The sequence below is a fragment of the Orcinus orca genome, chromosome 1, assembly GCF_937001465.1.
Source record: "Orcinus orca chromosome 1, mOrcOrc1.1, whole genome shotgun sequence".
Taxonomy (NCBI): Eukaryota; Metazoa; Chordata; class Mammalia; order Artiodactyla; family Delphinidae; genus Orcinus; species Orcinus orca.
In genome coordinates, this window is record NC_064559.1 from 153,982,982 (window position 1) to 154,001,631 (window position 18,650).

Consider the following 18,650-nt stretch of genomic DNA (forward strand, 5'->3'; position numbering starts at 1 on the left):
TCACAGTTAAACATCATTTCTTCTAGATGAGATAATCTAGAAGATCGTGCATTCTATGCTGCATTTCTTGTCCCCCTACCTAGCACTCTTGACATCTTTGTGCTGACTACAGTCATCCCTCGATATCCCTGGGGGATTGGTTACAGGATCCACCTGAATATCAAAATTCATGGACGCCCAAGTCCTTTATATAAAATGGTGCAGTACAGCCAGCCTTGTATATCTGCAGGTTCTGAGTCTGTATATAGAGGACTGACTGTATATACCTACTTTAGATGTACTACCCACATGAGATAATACTTATTTATGTATATGCCTGCCTTCCCCACCTTACTGTGAACAATCAAGGGCGATGACTTTGCCTTGTATGTCTTTTTCATCCCCACTATTGTGCATAGAAACTAGTAGGTGCTTAAACATATTTGGTGGATTAAAAAATGAATTGGATTGGATGGTCCATTTAGAATTAGAGGTTTCAGAGGTACATTATTCCATCTTGGTGGCCACACCAGCTGTTATGACATCCTGTTATGAGTTCCTGATGGGCTTCTTTTCTGTCCTGGAAAAATAGGCTTGAGTAGATTACCAGAGACCTGACGTGTTATACCCAAATGGGTGCTGTACAGTTTTTCTTCTCTGAAGTCTCTTGCCAGTAGTTCCACCTATTCTCTTATCCCTATAGACTTGGGCAGGCATGATACACACCTCAAAGACCCATCTTTTTATTGTTTTACTTAAACCTTAAACTCTAGAACAGGTCAGAGGACTATTTGGTTTCTAGTCCCTGTGGCTACATCCTTTCTCCTCCTTTACCCCTACTAGCCCTCTCAAGCAGAACACTACTGCAACCCCATATTATAATTCAGATGGAGAGGGAGGAAGGAGATGGTGCCTCCCTCAGGCTCACTCCCCTTCCACCCAGTCCCGGGAACAGGCATATTGCTCCTTGATGGGACCCTTGGCCAAATTTGAGGAACATCCTTTTTTCTGAGTGTGTGTGTGTGTGTGTGTGTGTGTGTGTGTGTGTGTGTGTGTGTGTGTTGGTGGGGGCGGGTGGGGGGAGAAAGGAAGCAGGCAGTGGGGAAAAGAAAGTGAATGCCACCAGAACACAGCAAACTATAGACTACACACGTTTGTTATAGAGGTGATGGAGTGACAGAGGGAATTTTGGATTGTAGGAATATTTGGAGGAAGAAGAATGATATTCATTAATTTGGCAAATATTTAATGACTATCTGTTTTGTAAAGACATGGGGTGATATAGCTGTGAGAAAAACTGAGGTTGTCCCTGGCTTTCATGAACCTCTCAGTCTAAGTGGGAGGTGGGTAGGGAAAGAGATACAGGTAAATAGGTAGCTGAACTGCAGTAGGATACGTGTTACAGTGCTGGACACACAGGGTATTGTGCGAGCAAGAGGAGGGGCACTTCATCCGTTTTAGTGGGCGAGGGAAGGCGGGAATGAATCTGTAGAATTCTAGAGGATGAGCAGGAGTTGTTCTGGCATGAGTGGGAATGCCAAGCACTATCTGCAGAGTACTGTCTGCAGCCCAGAGGCAAAGAAGCTCTTTTGTAATTCATCCTCTCAAAGGGGACACCTATTAAAAACCTGGTATGCAAGCAGGGACCCCAAGTGCAGTAAGTGTAGGTAACCTTGAGTAGCAGACTTAAAAAAGCAGTCAGCATTTACTGAGTGCTTACTGTATGCCAGGGCTGTGCTGAGTGATTAGCACATTTAGTCCTCACAACCATAGGAGATGGGCATGCTGTTCTCCCCCTTTTATAGAGAGAGAAGTTCAGGGGCTTGCCTACTGTTGTACACCTTGCCTACTTGGCCACCAAGTGGCCAAGGTGGGCCATGATTCCAGGCTGCCTCTCTCCAGAGCCTGAACTCTTACCCATCTTCCAGGCTGGAGGCAGGATGGCGGGCTAAGGTGACTAGTCTGGGGAGGCAGGAATAGGGAAGAGTTTGCGAGATGAGACCCTGGGATGCTAACCGAGAGTCAGATCTTAGTCTCTTATGCCATTTAAGGAGTTTCAACATTAGACTGAGGGTAATGTAAAGACATTGAAAGTATCTCAGAAATCATCTATCTGGCTACAGTGTGAAACACAGGCATGGGGCATGTGTTTGTGTCATCTAGACCTGAAATGATGGTTACCTTGAACATGGGGAGTGGTGGTGAGGAGAGAGACGGGGATAAATCTGCAAGACTTGATGAGCTGAGAGAATTGACCAGATCTGGTGGTTTGGCTTTCTTTTCTGAACCACAGAAATAAAGCCATCCAGTGGGTAGTGAGCGTGCAGATTTGAAACTTAGGAGAGGAATCTGAACTTGAGAGGTGGCTGGTGTCCCAAGAGCAGATGAGACCCCTCAGGGCAAGTGAGCTGAGTTGGAAGGGGAAGGGGCTATTCTACAACCCAGTGAACACCAGGATGTATTTGTTCTATATTCTGTGGTCCTGCAGATTCATTAGTTTACAAAACATTTGATGCCCAACTACTTTTCCAAATGTATAGCCTTTAAGCAGTCCAGTAGGGTGCAATATGCGTGAGTGGATGTTTTCTAACTGCAAAGGGCCTGATGTGTGGAACATTCCCCTATGCCCTAGTCATGTTTCATAGACAGCTTACTTCAATTAGGAGATACTGCTTCAGAATATAGCAAGGGATCATTCTGATGATGCTTAGAAAAATGTCTTCCTACATGTGGAAAATATTTCTCCACAACGCGAATGCTTGACGTGATGGGGGAAAAATGAGAGAGGTGGTGTGAACTAAACTGTTAGGCTGGTTTGCGAAATAATTGTACTCATTCATGTTATAACTGCTTACACGCAGGCCTCTAGGGCATCTTAAGAAAACAGCGGAGACCAAATTTATAATTAGCTGAGTCCATTTTTGCCAGACCTAACCGTGGATATTGGACAGGGTTGGTTTTGTTATTTCCTTAATTGAAAACGTCAAGAAAATACAAGCCAGGTCAGGGAGTTTTTGATCAGGGTAGGAATGCTGGCATAAATAACCCCAGATTATATGTCTGCAGGAGGCTGGGAGGATGCTGGTCTGCACGGCCTCCTTCTGAGGTTACCCAAACAAACCTGGTGACTGGTAGCTCCCCTATGTAACGTGGGAATGCATGTGAGCATTTTGAAATCTCTTTAATTCTTTCCCAGAACAAGGGCCCAGGGAAATCAAGGTTTCTTAGGGAAATGAAAAGCTTTTGACAACCATAAAATAATTCTTTAATAACTCTTAATGTAACTTGTCCTCCCCCTTTTCCCCTTTATTTCCAGTTAATTGATCAACAATATAACATAACCATCCTAGGACTGGATGGAAAGGGAGTGAGTATTTTTAAGTACCTATATGCCAAGTGGTCCTGTCAACAGCCTTGAGAAGTAGGTCCCACTATTTCTATATTGCAGAGGTGGAAACTAAGACATTTCAGGTCTCTTAGCTAGGAAGACATAAAGATTAAATTGAAAAGCAGATCTGTTTGGCCGCCAAGCTCTTTGTACTATCCTGGCTGGCAAATACCTGTTTCTAAAAGTGTAAGTAAGAAGCATTTTGATTACTTTCTTTCTTTTTCCTCAAGGAAGGCTCATCTTTCATCACTTTAGCCCCTCCTCCCAGGGACCATTCTTACCTTAAGCAGCTGCCCTAGGTTTCTTGAGGTGCTCACACTGTTTTCCTAGCTATTTGTCCCCCCACCGTTTTTGGCTTATGCTAAGGACTGGCTCACCTCTCTGGCCTTCCACTTGTCTTCAGAAAACTGATTGGCAAACACTTTTCTCATGAAGGGCAGGGCGTTTTTTTTTTGTTTTCCCCGCCCCCTGCCCACGGTACGCGGGCCTCTCACTGTTGTGGCCCCTCCCGTTGCGGAGCACAAGCTCTGGACGCGCAGGCTCAGTGGCCATGGCTCACGGGCCCAGCCGCTCCGCGGCATGTGGGATCTTCCCGGGTCACGAACCCGCGTCCCCTGCATCAGCAGGCGGACTCCCAACCACTGCGCCACCAGGGAAGCCCAGGGCAAGGCGTTTTAACTCATACAGAGATAAATGCTTCTTAAGGATATGATTGGTCTATACTTCCCAATATGGAAAGGCACAGATCTTTCTGCTTGTAATGATACTCTGCAGTCTGGGTCTGTTTTTCCGGAACCCTGGAGTGCAGGTTCCTCACATCAGAGCACTGCTCCCATAACAGGATGGAAATACCGAGTGTGCCTTTCCACACCTCCCTTCCCAGTACTGAGAATGGATTTTCCCTGCAACCAAAATGTGTCTCCAAAGCCATTTGAGAAACGCGAGGCTCCGACAACCCACAGGATAGCAAAGCTGCTGGTCTCGTTTAGGTGTGGAAAACCATGCATTTCAAATCTATAAATGCCCTATGCTGATATACTTCACAACTTTACCCCATGGAACTGGTATAACCAGCATCCTTGTTTTATAGGGAAGGTTCTCCAGGTGCCAGAGGTATCCTTGGCCTTCCTGCCATTCTCCCTGGGAGTTCAAATTGGATGCTTTACTTTCATTATCTCTGTGAGGAGGGGAGGGGTGTCATGAGACCAGTGTTTTATTACATGCAACATAGTCATTAAAGCTGAACTTTGTTTCCGAGTCCATTGGAGACAGAAGAGGAAGTGATTCTGGTGGCTGACTTCAGAGCTTTGCTGTATTTCTCTGCCCAGTGTTTTCCTTTTTCTGAGTTTTGTGTTCCAGGTTTGGATACGGGTTCATAGTGGGAGGTTCCATGTCCCTGAAACCCGGAAATTATTTTGAATTAAAGTAAGTATAAGACTGACTTTCACTTCCCTAATAAAATGATAAAAACAATAGCTAACCCTTCATGCTTTCTGCACTATTCTAAGGATTTTTCATGTAGTAACTGATTTAATGATCACAGAATCCTAGGAGGCAAGTCCTATTCCAACAGGGTAAGGAACCTGAATGTTCATGGCAGGGTGGGTAGGAGAGATCACAGAGTCCAGCCAGGGAAGGCTCGAGGGCCACTTGAACCGGCCATTCTCCCTGTGGTTTCTGTAAGAACTATACGCCATGAAACTCTAGAAGCTTGAGTGTCTGATGTTTCTAGGGGTGAAGCTTTCCAAGTCTTGGCTTCTCTGCCTCACAAACAGGAATGATAACACCTGCCCCCAGATGGCAAAGGAAGTAAGGAGGTGATGTGTGAGGATTAGGCAGGGTATGTGGTAAAGTTCATGAACCAAAATAGAAAGCTTTAGAAAGAACTTCGCCTAATGCTGAAATGGAAAGAAAAGAACGGTGGTGTGGGGGGAGTAGGAAAAGTGTCCCCCCAAAGAATGACACAGCTTGCCTGATGTCTTATTAGCTGACCTGCGCAGAGATTTTGTTTCCTTTCATTTTTAGCGAATTGGTTATTGACATGTAAAGATTGAGAGATGTTGTATAACCATCTGCATTTCTGGCTTCTCTTGAAAGAAGCAGCAGGTCTGGTCGGAAGACCTGTGCTGCCTTACGATGATGGCTGGAGCTGAAAGCAGCTGCCCCCCATCCATGGGGCTCACTTCTGTCCCTGACTACACACCTGGTTAGGGCCAGATCCACAACATGAACACAAGCGTCGCCAGGCTTCCGACTCCACGCTGGGGCGGTGGGGTGGGGGGTCGCATCACACTCCTCCAGTCAGTTTTCTGAAGTAGTCGTGTGTTTCTCTCCTGTAGAAAGTTGTGTTTGGTCAGAGTTGAGTGGTCTCTGCACGCAGTGTGTTTGATTCAACTGTTAAGTTTCTTTTGAATTTTGTTTCTACCAACAAAGGTAACAGAGGGTGGTGGGGTCTGGGGTGATCCGGACTGAGGTTTAAGGCCCAGCTCTGCAATTACTAGCCATGTACTCTTGGACAATTTACATAACTAACCTCTTTATAGGATGGGTGTGATGACCGACGGGGACAGTGTACACGTGAAGACTTGCTTTTATTAAAGACCTACCTATTCATATTTTGTGACTAGTTTGAGGGGCTTCTTTCATCACAAGTTACCCAGTTTTCTTTACGCCATACAAATAAGATGGTTGTCTTTTAAGACAGTTTCAAAATACTTCTCTTTCTCATGTTACCAACAATAATACAACTTCAGGCAAGTCACTTCATATCTGAGAACCTCGGTTTACTCACTAATCAAAAGGAAATATCCATGCCCACTTTATAAGTTGTTTCATGAGGTCATTTAAATGAAAGCACGGAAGTCATGAGGACCTAACACAGAGTAATTGTACACGAAAACAGTGTTTAAAATTTTTTTTTTTTTTTTGCGGTACGCGGGCCTCTCACTGCTGTGGCCTCTCCCGTTGCGGAGCACAGGCTCCGGACGCGCAGGCTCAGCGGCCATGGCTCACAGGCCCAGCCGCTCCGCAGCATGTGGGATCTTCCCGGATGGGGGCACGAACCCGTGTCCCCTGCATCGGCAGGTGGACTCTCAACCACTGCGCCACCACGGAAACCCCTTTTGTTTGTTTTTAACAGCATATTTTAAAACAGTCTGGGGATTCCCAACAGGTGGCAATAACTTTTAAAGCAGGAGCAGGCCAGGAGGCCAGTCTGTCTGGCCCTTTCTCTCCCTGAGGCACCTGCTCTGTACCAGGCCCACTCCTAACATTTGTGGGGTACAAGGTAAGAGTACCTATGAAGGCATGGCTGCCACATGTCTAAATATTTTTAAAGTGATAAACTTGGCTTACCAAATTATTAAGCCAACTAAGTCTTATCATCCAATTGTAACACATTTACTTTTGTAATGCACTGGAAGTCTGGATGTGAATTTAAGATTCTTGGATGCCTTGGAATTCTGTGCCAAAAATGTGATGGACCAGGGAGTGTGGGCTTCTACATGTCTTTTCTTCCCGCCCCTGGCTCCATCCCATACAAAGAGTGTGTTTCTGTGTGGACACCCCACCCTCCAAGCTCAGGCTCTGTCTGTATCCTCCTCCAAACAGCAGCCGTTTGAGCACTCCTGAGCCCAAGGGTGCACAAGCAGTCGTGTAGTTCCCTCTGGGAGGCCAGATCTGGGGAAGAGGTCCCCCCCAGTCCCACGATGTGGAAGTAGGCTCAGAGCTGTCTGGGTACGTATTCTGGGGTCCTGAGTTCCTGGACCATGTTCTAAAAATTGCGGAAGGGGTTAGGCTCTTGATGAACATGTCCTCTTCACTTCAGGGTCTTCTCATCTGGAGAGGAAGAGAACAGCTGGAAAAGGGCCAGACCGAGCGGGACCCTTGAAAAGTGTGGCGCCCAGATTCAGGGCCCCTCCTGCTGTGCTGTGTCTAAGGCCGGTGCTGCTCTGAACCCTGGTCCTCCAAGGAGCACAATATGAGAATTGATAACTTCCTTTATACCTTTCAGATTTATACTGTTGAGTTCTGTGGTTCTGGAAGTGCCCTTTCGACAGAGTTGAAAGTCCCAATTCCTAATCACAATGTTAGAAATGAAAAGGAGGTACCCTGGTGCCTAATATTCAACTCACAGATGGGAGCTCTGCTCAGTTCTTTCTTTGGACCACTGAGGCTGCCAAGTGACAAACGGTTGTAGCCATTCTGGTTCCTAACCAAGAGGAGGTACAAACTCTGAGCATTGCTTCTGCCAAGCCAGGCGTTCCACAGTTTCTTATACAGACTCTTATTATCCATTCTCAGCCTTGGGTCTCTGCACAGCCTGGTGTCCTCAAGTCCAGAGTCTCCTGGACTATGTGGAGATGGGAAGATGGATGAGAACTGGGGTTCCAGCGATTCTGTGTACAGACTTTGACCCCACTACCCCGTTGTCAGCATCTTGCCTCTTCTGTCTTATGTCACACCTAGTGCTTTCCATTTCTGAGTGGCTTGGGGGTCTGTTGGACATGTTGGCTCACTCTTCCAAAATATCCCTTCCATGGAGTTTCGGCTGTGCCCATCTCTGTGGCTGTCAGGAAATCCTACTCCATCTGTTTTTCATCTTCGAAAAAATTGTTGCTGTCTCTGGTTTGCTCATGTCACTACCATTTTTTTTCCCCTTGTGATTTAATATCCTTTGTGTTCTTTTACTGTTTTTTTGTTTGTTGTTTGGTTTTTTTTTGGAGTTTCAGGAGTGAGAGGAGGAAAACATAGTAGCCAGTTCACCATGTTTGACAGATTTATTATCTTTTGTTAATTTTTCATTGAAATGTAGTTAATTTACAGTATTATATTAGTTTCAGATATACAGCATAGAGATTCAGGTTTTTTTTTTTTTTTTTTTACAGATTATGCTCTATTAACAGTTATTATAAAATAATGGCTATAATCCCCTATGCTATACAATATACCCTTGTTGTTTTTTTATTTTATACATAGCAGTTTGTATCTCTTAATCTCATACCCCTTACATGCCACTCACCCCTTCCCTCTCCCTGCAGGTAACCACTAGTTTGTTTTCTATATCTGTTTCTATTTTGCTATATACATTCGTTTGTATTATTTTTTAGATTCCACATATAAGTGATATCATATAGTATTTGTCTTTCTCTGACATAAGCAAAGCATAATATTCTCTAGGTCCATTCATATAGCTGCAAATGGCAGAACTCCATTCTTTTTTATGGCTGAGTAATATTCCATTGTGTGTGCTTATGTGTGTATTTATATATGTGTGTGTATATATATATATATATATATATATATTTATAACACATCTTCTTTATCCATTTGTCTGTCGGTGGACACTTGGATTGCTTCCATATCTTGGCTACTGAAAACAGTGTTGCTATGAACATTAGGGTGCATGTATCTTTTTGAATTAGTGTTTTCATTTTTTCTGGATATATACCCAGGAGTGAAATTGCTGGATTGTATGGTAGTTCTATTTTTAGTTTTTTGAGGAACCTCCATACTGTTTTCTGTAGTGGCTGCACCAATTTACATTCCCACCAACAGTGTACAGGGTTCTTTTTTCTCTACATCCTCACCAACACTTGTTTTCTGTAGACTTTTTGGTGGTAGCCATTCTGATGGGTGTGAGGTAATATCTCACTGTACTTTGACTTGCATTTCTCTAATATTAGAAATGTTGAGCATCTTTTCATGTGCCTGTTGGCCATCTATATATCTTCTTTGGAAAAACGTCTATTCAAGTCTTCTGCCCATTTTTTAACTGGATTGTTTGTTTTTTTGATATTGAGTTGTATGAGCTGTTTGTATATTTTGGATATTAATCCCTTGTCAGTTGCATCATTTGCATATATTTTCTCCCATTCTGTAGGCTTTTTGTTTTATCATTGCTTTCCTTTGCATGCAAAAACTTTTAAGTTTAATTAGGTCCCATTTGTTTATGTTTGCTTTTATTTCTTTTGCCTTAGGGGACAAATCCAAAAAAATATTGCTGTGATTTATGTCAAAGAGTGTTCTGCCTATGTTATCTTCTTTATGGTATCATGTTCTACATTTAGGTCTTTAATCAATTTTGAGTTTATTTTTGTATATGGTGTGAGGAAATGTTGTAATCTTATTCTTTTACATGTAGCTGTCCAGTTTCCCCAGCACTACTTATTAAAGTGACTATCTTTTCTCCATTGTATATTCTTGCTTCGTTTCTCATAGATTAATTGACCACAGGTGTTTGGGTTTATTTCTGGGCTCACTATTCTGTTCCATTGATCTATGTATCTGTTTTTGTGCCAGTACCATGCTGTTTTGATTACTGTAGCTTTGTAGTATAGTCTGAAATCTGGGAAGGTGACACCTCCAGCTTTATTCTTTTTATCTCAATATTGCTTTGGCAATTCTGGGTCTTTTGTGGTTCCATATAAATTTTAGGGTTATTTGTTTTAGTTCTGTGAAAAAGGTCATGGGTATTTTCATAGGGACTGCATTAAATCTGTAGATAGCTCTGGGTAGCATGGCCATTTTAACAATATTAATTATTCCAATACAATAGCATGGGAGATCTTTCCACTTCTTTGTATCATCTTCAGTTTCCTACATCAGTATTTTATAGTTTGCAGAGTATAGGTCTTTTATCTTCTTGGTTAAGTTTATTCCTAGGTATTTTATTCTTTTTGATGTGATTCTAAGTGGGATTTTTCTTTTTTACTTTCTTTTTCTGATAGTTCATTATTAATGACTGAGGGTTTAAATGATACTAATAAAGGAGCGGGTGCTGATGTTCATGAAGGTTTGGTCTATATCAGAATGGCCTCAAATTCCTTCTTTCCTGCATTATTTCCTTCTCTTCCTAGATTTCCTCAGAGAACCAGGGATTCAACACACTGTCAAATTGTCTACAGGCCACACTGGGTCAGTGGAAAGAACAGCCCTAATTTTCCAGATAGCAATTATTCTTATCTTTCCCTTGTGACCTGATATTCAGGTTCCAGAGCCTAGAACTGAGCCCAGTCTCATAACCCCAACCAAGGTCATTTTGGAAATGTGGTCTGTGCTTTTTTTCCTCCATTAAGACTCCTCTGTTCTTGAACTTGCTCAACAGAGTATAAAACAGACAAAATGGGTAGAGGCAGTTTTTATTACTCTAATCTCCTTAATGAGTTCTATGGTGAGTTAAACCCATTCATGGTCCTTATTGATATGGAAGTGTATGTGAACGTTCCTTTGCACAATTATGAACTTATTATTATATTCCTGTCTGTGCATAAGTCTTTAATTTGGAAAAACCCTTTACCTCTTATATTAACTTTGTCCATACTCTGAAGAAGGGGTTTTGAGAAGCAGCAGAGCCTATATTTGAGAGCTTCTTGGGGGTAATTTTAAAAAGGATGCTTTCAGAGTAGATTGTGTACTGAAGAAAGCACCCAAGGTACTTAAATCATGTCTCTGAGGGGTGGCTGAAAAAGTTGGTCATTTTTATCATAGAGGAGAGGAAGCACAGGCAGATGAGTTGCAGGTTTCAAGTGCCTAAGGAACTTTTGTGGAAAAAGGATCTCATCTGCTGTGGGACTCCTACAGGCAGACCTAGGACCAGTGGTGCAAGTTAAGGAGGATGAATGCTGACCGTGAGTTGGAATCTGACCATTTGAACTGCCTCAGAGAGAGGGAGACCCCCACCTCTGGAGGACTTTACGTGGATGCTCTTTGACTCCTTGGCCGAGCAGTTGGTTGTGGGAGGGGACCCAACGTCCAGCTTAGACAGTCGTCCTATGACTTTTAAGTCCTCAGGTTTGGAGAGTCAGGTTTGGCATTTGATAGGAACTGATACGTCTCTTTTGTCTTATTGGTTTCCATGGTAGAGCCTATAAGAATTTTTATACTGTTTCCAAAGTATCTTCCCAGAAGCTCTTTCTGAATTGTGCATCCTTTCTCTTGCAGGAGAAAATGCAGAAGTTTCCATGGATGTTTCCCTGGCTTACCGAGATGATATGTTTGCTGAGTGGACTGAAATGGCCCATGAGAGAGTGCCCCGGAAACTCAAATGTACCTTCACCTCCCCCAAGGTAGGGTACCTTGAAGTCTCAGTTGATGGGATTTTTTATTTGGTTTCCAGGTATGTGGGAACGTTTGCTCAGACACATTTCTTGTTCCTAAGCATGCATGACCCCCAAAGGTTAGTAGTCACCATCCTTTGTCCTAGAAGAGGGCAATGTAGATATTTCATGTCCCTGCAAAGGAGGAAAGAACAGAAGAAGGAATGTCTGTTTGAAGTGATTTAGTTATTTCTCTGAAATACCTCCATAAAAATAAATTCTTGGTTCTTTGGATATTAACAAAAAGTGTTTGAAGATCATTGCTAAGTTAATTTTAGATGTACAAATCTGTTCATATTGGTTCAATGCATGTGTCTGCTTCTCTGTTTCATCGGCATCTCCGTTGCCAAGTCAGTGTGCAGGTGTGAAGACTAACAATCCCAGAGAACAAACACCACAGACAAAAAGAGGACCTGAGGGAGAAATCTAGTTTCCTTTGAGACCTCTCAGTTCTCTTACATACTTTTAGGACTCTCCCTTCTTTGGTTCTTCCAGGAAGACTCATTTAACCATCAAGGGGAGGAAAGCCACTATCCTTCACTGAGAGTAGGGAGACACTTTCTCTTGGACAAAGGCCTTAGATTCCCCAGGAAGTAAACAGGCATGGACTCAGTGACCCTCAGAGGATAGTGGGATTTGTCTGTATAAGGACCAAATCAGAATTAGTGAGGGGCCCTTTTCCAGTGCCACATGCTGCCCTCACACATGCCTCGCCAAGATTCTGTCCCCCTCCCCACTCACCACCCCCTTCCCCCCTTGAAAGTCTCTGTGAAGTTGAAATGGAGCCGTAGTTACTGTTACTCATGGCTACTCACATTCCTCAAGAATGTTGACAAGGAGTAGCACCTGCTAGGTGATCTCTGATGTCCCTTCACAGACATAAATAGTCTTGTTTTCTTTGCATGAAATGCACGAGAGGCCAAACTGCACTGAAGCACATTCCTGATTATGTCATTTGTCACTTGATATCTTCAGGTCAGTTGCTCCTGAAGGATTTGGGCTACTTTGTAGTACTCGCTCTGTTGACTGATTTAGTTCCTCCCTTCTCCTAACATTGGCCTTTCCTAACTTCACTTTTGCCTATAACTGGAAAATTGGGGTTCCCTGTGGAATGGTAAGAATGGCAGGTTGAAGCCTCTGAGGAGCATGCCCCTGCCCTGTCCGTCCTGCCCCGAAGAGGAGTAAGATGGGGCCGGGCAGGTTCATGAACATTAGTTAAAGGCCTGGATTTGGAGCAAAACATACTTGGCTTCACTTCCAGGCTGTTTCACTTACTGACTGCATGACCTCAGGCAAGCTTGCTTCAACTGTCCAAGCTTCAGTTTCTCCTTTGCAAAATGGGATAATAATACTCGCCCTGGGAATTTTTATAAGGACGAGATGAGATAATGAACCTTATCACTTAAAATCAAGTCTGGGACATGTTTCACCAGTCGGGCCAACAGGACGAAAGGTATAAATTAAAGCTCTCATGGGCAAACCATGCACCCTACACATAAGCATCTTTTGGGGCACCTGGTGTTTGTCAATTCTCCCTCCCCAGGTTCCCTATACAAGAGCTATGGAAAGTGTGGTCTAAGGACTAACAACGTCAGCATCACCTGGTAGCTTGTAGGAAATGCAGGTTCCCAGGGCACACCCCAAACCCATGAATCAAAATCTCAGCATGTAGGACCAAGGAATCTGTGTTTTAACAGGATTTCAATTCCTTCTCTTAAGCTTGATAAAGTTTGAAAGTCACTTCAGTAGACCCTTTGCTGAATGGTCAAATATAGGGTTCCCCCCACCCAAAAGCCATCTGGAATTGTTTTGGGTAGGCCTTTGGGGGCAATCTCTAGGTAAAAATGAATGGTCAAGAGAAACTGGAGGTAGCAGGAGAGAGATATGTAATATTTCTAGACCTTTGTATGCAATGGAGGAAATTAATTAAAAGTTGACCTCATCATTCAGAGGTAAGACTGGTTGGCTGTCTAAGCTAAAGGATATAAAGCTTTTGGATATGGAATATCAACCTCAGAAAAGGGAAAAGTCATTTCTCACCTTACTATACACTTAGAGGGCACTGAGAAGCAGAGTCGGGGGAGGCCGTTAAGAAGACTGCAACTGCTTCTTAATGACAGTTGCTTAATTATCTTTAGGATGTGTTGATCCCTTTCAAGAAAGATATTAAACCTTGAAAAGTGTGAAGGAAATGAATCATCAAATCTGTGCTTTTTGATTGCAGTGAAATTTAGACTTGAGTTTGAAGATTAAATGAGAAATTGCTTTAAAGCTTTTTAGTCCCTGGTGGATTGTGAAGTTAAAAAAAAAGTCAAGTTGCCACCTGCTGTAATTTGTCCTAATTAGCCAGGCTTATGCTGGATTTGGGGGAGGGTGGAGGGGCGTGGGGGAAAGGAAAAGGAGGGGGGAAGAGAGAGAAGGAAATCTTTCTTCCTAAATGTGCTAAATACTGGCAGAGGCAGAACCTCAGTGAATAAGGAAAAGTCCCCAGCAGGATACAGTGAATTTGTCTCTGAGACAGGTAGGCCAGGCCGGGATCCCAGAACCCTGTGTGTCTCTCTCATTTGTTGGACTTAGGTAAATTTATCTCATGTGATGGTGTTACCCTCTCTGTAGAGACAGGGAAGTGGAGGACACATAAAAACCCATGACGGGGCATTAGAAGGAACCCCAGAGATCATATAATTAAACCTTCTTGCTTTACTTAGGAAGAAAGTGAGGCCAAATGAGGTGGATGACCTTCCCCAGGTACCCAGCAAGGGGTGAGGTCAGGACGAGAATTTCAGCCTCCTGGCTTGAAGTTCAGTGCCCTCCTTATCAATGCCTGCCTTCAGGCATGTCTGAGGCAAAACAGCATTCCTTTCTTCCTGCTGCACTCACGAGTCCTCCTCTGCATCAGAGCTGGAGGCTGGACTTGGGAGACCCACGTCCTCAACCCAATTCTGCCATGACTTTTGGACCTTGGGTGAGCCCCATAATCAAGTCAGTGGCATTAGACTAAATAAGTTTTGTTTCCTTCAAACTCTCAGTTTCTATAAATAAGACCCTGACTGGAAACACATCAGAAAACCCACCTCTTGCTGTTACCATAGCAGGTAATCAGCCTCCTGAGTGCAGCTTCATCTGAGCCTGAATTAGAGCCTGTACTGTATTTTCAGTAGTTCTGCAGAGTCCTAATAATAGCCTTGATTTGTAAGTATAAGAGAAAGGAGCAGAGGGGAGAGGAAGACAGATCTATACAGGAAAACTCATCCAACCCGAAGCTGGGGTTTGGAAAAGAAGGATCCTTTCTACGGAAGAATTTTTAAAATCTTATATGCCGTGTCTAATCAACTGGTATTTCTGATAAGAGCCCCTTAGACCTTAGAGGATGAAAAATTATCATGATTGATTAGTGATGTCTGCCATGAATGGGAAAGGGAAAAATGGAAGTGCATAAGCAAGATATTTGCCTGCTCTACCTCTACTTATGTCATGTGTGTCTTCCATTCCTGTACAAAGGTCTGTTTATTGCACTCTAAGCTCTGACTGTCCAGTAAAGAGCCCTCCCACCCCATCCCCTGCCCCAAGATCACAGAAGAAACAGATTCCTTGGTATCTTCCTTTTGATTTCTCCACTGGACTTTTTACTCTGAAGATTTACAAAAAATTTTGGAGGCCCTGAGAATTCAGGCTTAGGAACACCAAATCAGTCCCCCATCACTTCATCAGGAGGTAACAAGCAAACATTGAAGCTGGCATACAAACCCAGCAGTGAAGACAAGACACTCATTTGCTTTATCAGGGAAGAGTCCTCGGTTGCTGAAGCTCCTGCCTATACGTGTCCATACTTACCTGCTTCCCCTACCCCTCAGCTGGGACACATAGCCATGTGTCCTGTGAAGGTGGAGCAGAATTTAGTTTTCAAAAGCAAGTTGTACTACTTGCCAACCTCCCACTTCCATGTGCTGGCTGGTACCTCTTAAATTGCTTGGCAGGAAGTCCAATAGGCTTTTCTAGAAACTGAGCTAAATTTTTGTTTATTTAATTTCTGCTCCCTCTGCCATCTTGTCTCTTGGGCAGTTAGAAAGCTTTAGAGGCAGAGAATTGCGAGTGGTCATCTCTAGCAAGATAATCTCATTGTTTCCTTTCATCCCCTTATGTCTTCCCCAAATTCCAAGGGCTCCTTGGGTAGCTTCTTTTTTTTTTGGTCAAATCAATAAAAAGTAGATATTTTCAGCTTCTTGTAGCTTCTCCTGCAGGCCAAAACCATGTAAATAAGTAGTCATCATCCCAGAAAGTGATGAACATTAGCAAGGGCTTCCTCCTGGACATTTGAGTTGACTGTTCCACAGAGCCTTAGAGGTCTCCGATGGTATGCTGCAAATAAAATTGTAGCCCTGGTAGACCAGGTTAGTCTGACGTGAGGCTCTAATGAGGACTGAAGAGCTGAGAAAGGTGTCGAAATAGAAGAAATTTCTGCTTGTTACCTAAAATTTCTGGTTCTATCTCGAATGTGGCTGGGTTTTATTTTTATCTTTTTATAAATTTATTTATTTCTTTTTGGTTGTGTTGGGTCTTCGTGGCTGTGTGCGGGCTTTCTCCAGTTGCAGCGAGTGGGGGCTACTCTTCATTGTGAGCAGCTTGTAGATGCCATGCCTCCAGTGTACCCCATTATCTGTACCTCTGAGGTATACCTTTAAGCATTAGCTTTTTAGAATTGGTGATATGAGGCAAAGGCAAGACAATTCAGACATAGTCTATTGGAAATAGTGACCATGCCTCAAACCTTCCACTCTTCTTCCAGACCGCAGAACATGAGGGCCGTTACTATGAATGTGACGTCCTTCCTTTCATGGAAATTGGGTCTGTGGCTCATAAGTATTACCTTCTAAACATCCGGCTGCCTGTGAATGAGAAGAAGAAAATCAATGTTGGGATTGGAGAGATTAAGGATATCCGGCTGGTGGTAAGTGAATCTGATTGATCCAGGCAGCCTGTCACATAAGAGCACTGGCTAAGAACACTGGTTGTGAGCATGTGTATTGGAAAGACGCTCCATCTCAATCTTGAATTTTCCATGTCTCAACTGTTTCATTAAGAAGTAAGAAGAATAACAAACCCATGGAAATGGAAAGTAATGCAATTATTGTGTCCATTTAAGATTTTATTATGATGGTCATGATTATATAGTGAATAACACCAAGATAAAAGTAATTTTTTTTTTTACATGTTTCACCTTACAAGCACAAATGTTAAAGGGAGCAGTCGTGATTTAGGTTCTTTCCATTTTATCTCTTTAGTAGGGGAAAACAAAGAATGTGCAGCATGACTTTTTATATCTAATTTAGGTTTTTTTACATCTAAAAAACAAATGCATATTTACTCTAGAAAATTAGAAGCACAGGGGCTTCCCTGGTGGCGCAGTGGTTGAGGGTCCGCCTGCCGATGCAGGGGACATGGGTTCGTGCCCCGGTCCGGGAAGATCCCACGTGCCGCGGAGCGGCTGGGCCGGTGAGCCATGGCCGCTGAGCCTGCGCGTCCGGAGCCTGTGCTCCGCAACGGGACAGGCCACAGCAGTGAAAGGCCTGCGTACCGCAAAAAGCAAAACAAAACAAAACAAAACAAAACAAAAAAATTAGAAGCACAAATAAGCACAGAGTAGAACATAAACGTTACCTGTAACATCCTGCCATCTAGAGAAATAACTACTTTGAGGTTATGCTGTATCTCCTCAATTTTTTTCTCTGTGTATATAATCCTTCCCTTACAAAAAAAAGGCCATCATACTCAACTGACTCTTTCATTCCTTGCTTTTTAAAATTAATTGTATGTATCTTTCCATGGAAGAAATTTTGAGAATATTTAAAATGTCTTAATTTGGGATTATTCTACATGAAACCCAGAATTTCAGTGTTTCTGTATCTTCATTAGCAAATACTAAAAGCACTTTGATACAGTGGTTTTCAAGAGTTTCTTCACTGTGAAATATGGTGGCTGGTGCCTATGTATATACCAACTTTCATGGGCATACTGTGTCAGTAGGCACCCACAAAATCTTTTTCATTTCTTGAAGAGAGAATGTGTTTATATGCAACTCCTGTGGCAATGACATCCATTCCACCCCTTTCTCTCCACTAAAGGAAGGATATTGTAACACAAGTAAGGTATAATGAAATTTTATGGGAATAACCTGAAAGCCATTCTAACAAATTTAAAAAAAGTTGTTATCATTAACAATACTCTATTAATAGAAACAAATCACATTACAACCGTATTCCAACTGTTGGCACAATGTAGGCACTCAATATTTGTCTAATGAGTGTATTAACCAGACACCCACATATTACTGAATGCCCACATATTATTAAAAACGTGATGGAAAATATTTGTGTTGAGATCTGGGATTGATTCACCAATGAATGACAAGGGTATGTGTAAAGTTACATATGTATTCAAGATGTTGATAATATAATACATTTCTCTGAGTTCATAAAGAGTTTGTGACCAAAAAAAATTAATGATATATTGTGAATACAGTATAAATATACTTTGTAGTACTGCTTAGCATTCCACAGTACGGATTTACCTTAACACGTTTTACCAATGCCAACATTTTGGGCATCTAAGATAGCTCCAATTTTTCAATGAAAACCTTATAGACAAATCTTTGATCATGTTCTTAATCGTTCCCTTAGGATAGAGTGAGTCTATCTTTATGCCTTTTGATTTATATTTCTACAGTGCCTGAGGAGGGGCCCAGGCGGGTAGGATGAGGACAGTACATGCTGTGACTGTTAGCGCTCATTGATCTTGAAAGTTCAGCAAAAACGATCTCCATTTACCTCTCCCCAGAATGCATCTGCTGGTAGAAAATAACACTAAGATATATTGACCTTCAAAATTATGATTGGTCTCTATCTAGGGAATTCACCAAAATGGAGGCTTCACCAAGGTGTGGTTTGCCATGAAGACCTTCCTTACACCCAGCATCTTCATCATTATGGTGTGGTATTGGAGAAGGATCACCATGATGTCTCGACCCCCTGTGCTTCTGGAAAAGTAAGAGCTGATTTTGGAGCACCCTTAAGGAACGCTGGCATCCTGTGATTTGCCTGCCATGGACCTGGTTTTGCTGGGGGCCTAGTTCAAGTGGTCAGTGTGTTATCAATACTTGGGCTGGTGATTTGACCGCAAATCAGCCTGGA

General features: G+C 42.8%; 1 protein-coding gene across 4 annotated transcripts in view; it reads left to right on the plus strand.

The window, feature by feature from the left end:
• WLS (Wnt ligand secretion mediator) overlaps positions 1 to 18,650 on the plus strand; it is a 107,053-nt gene that overhangs the window by 54,252 nt on the left and 34,151 nt on the right. For all 4 annotated transcript variants that reach the window (XM_004280750.3, XM_033407496.2, XM_004280751.4 and 1 more), the window contains 3 exons: positions 11,309 to 11,433; positions 16,250 to 16,411; positions 18,368 to 18,504. In XM_004280750.3, the coding sequence (XP_004280798.1) occupies positions 11,309 to 11,433; positions 16,250 to 16,411; positions 18,368 to 18,504 (424 nt within the window). The remainder of the gene's footprint in view (positions 1 to 11,308; positions 11,434 to 16,249; positions 16,412 to 18,367; positions 18,505 to 18,650) is intronic.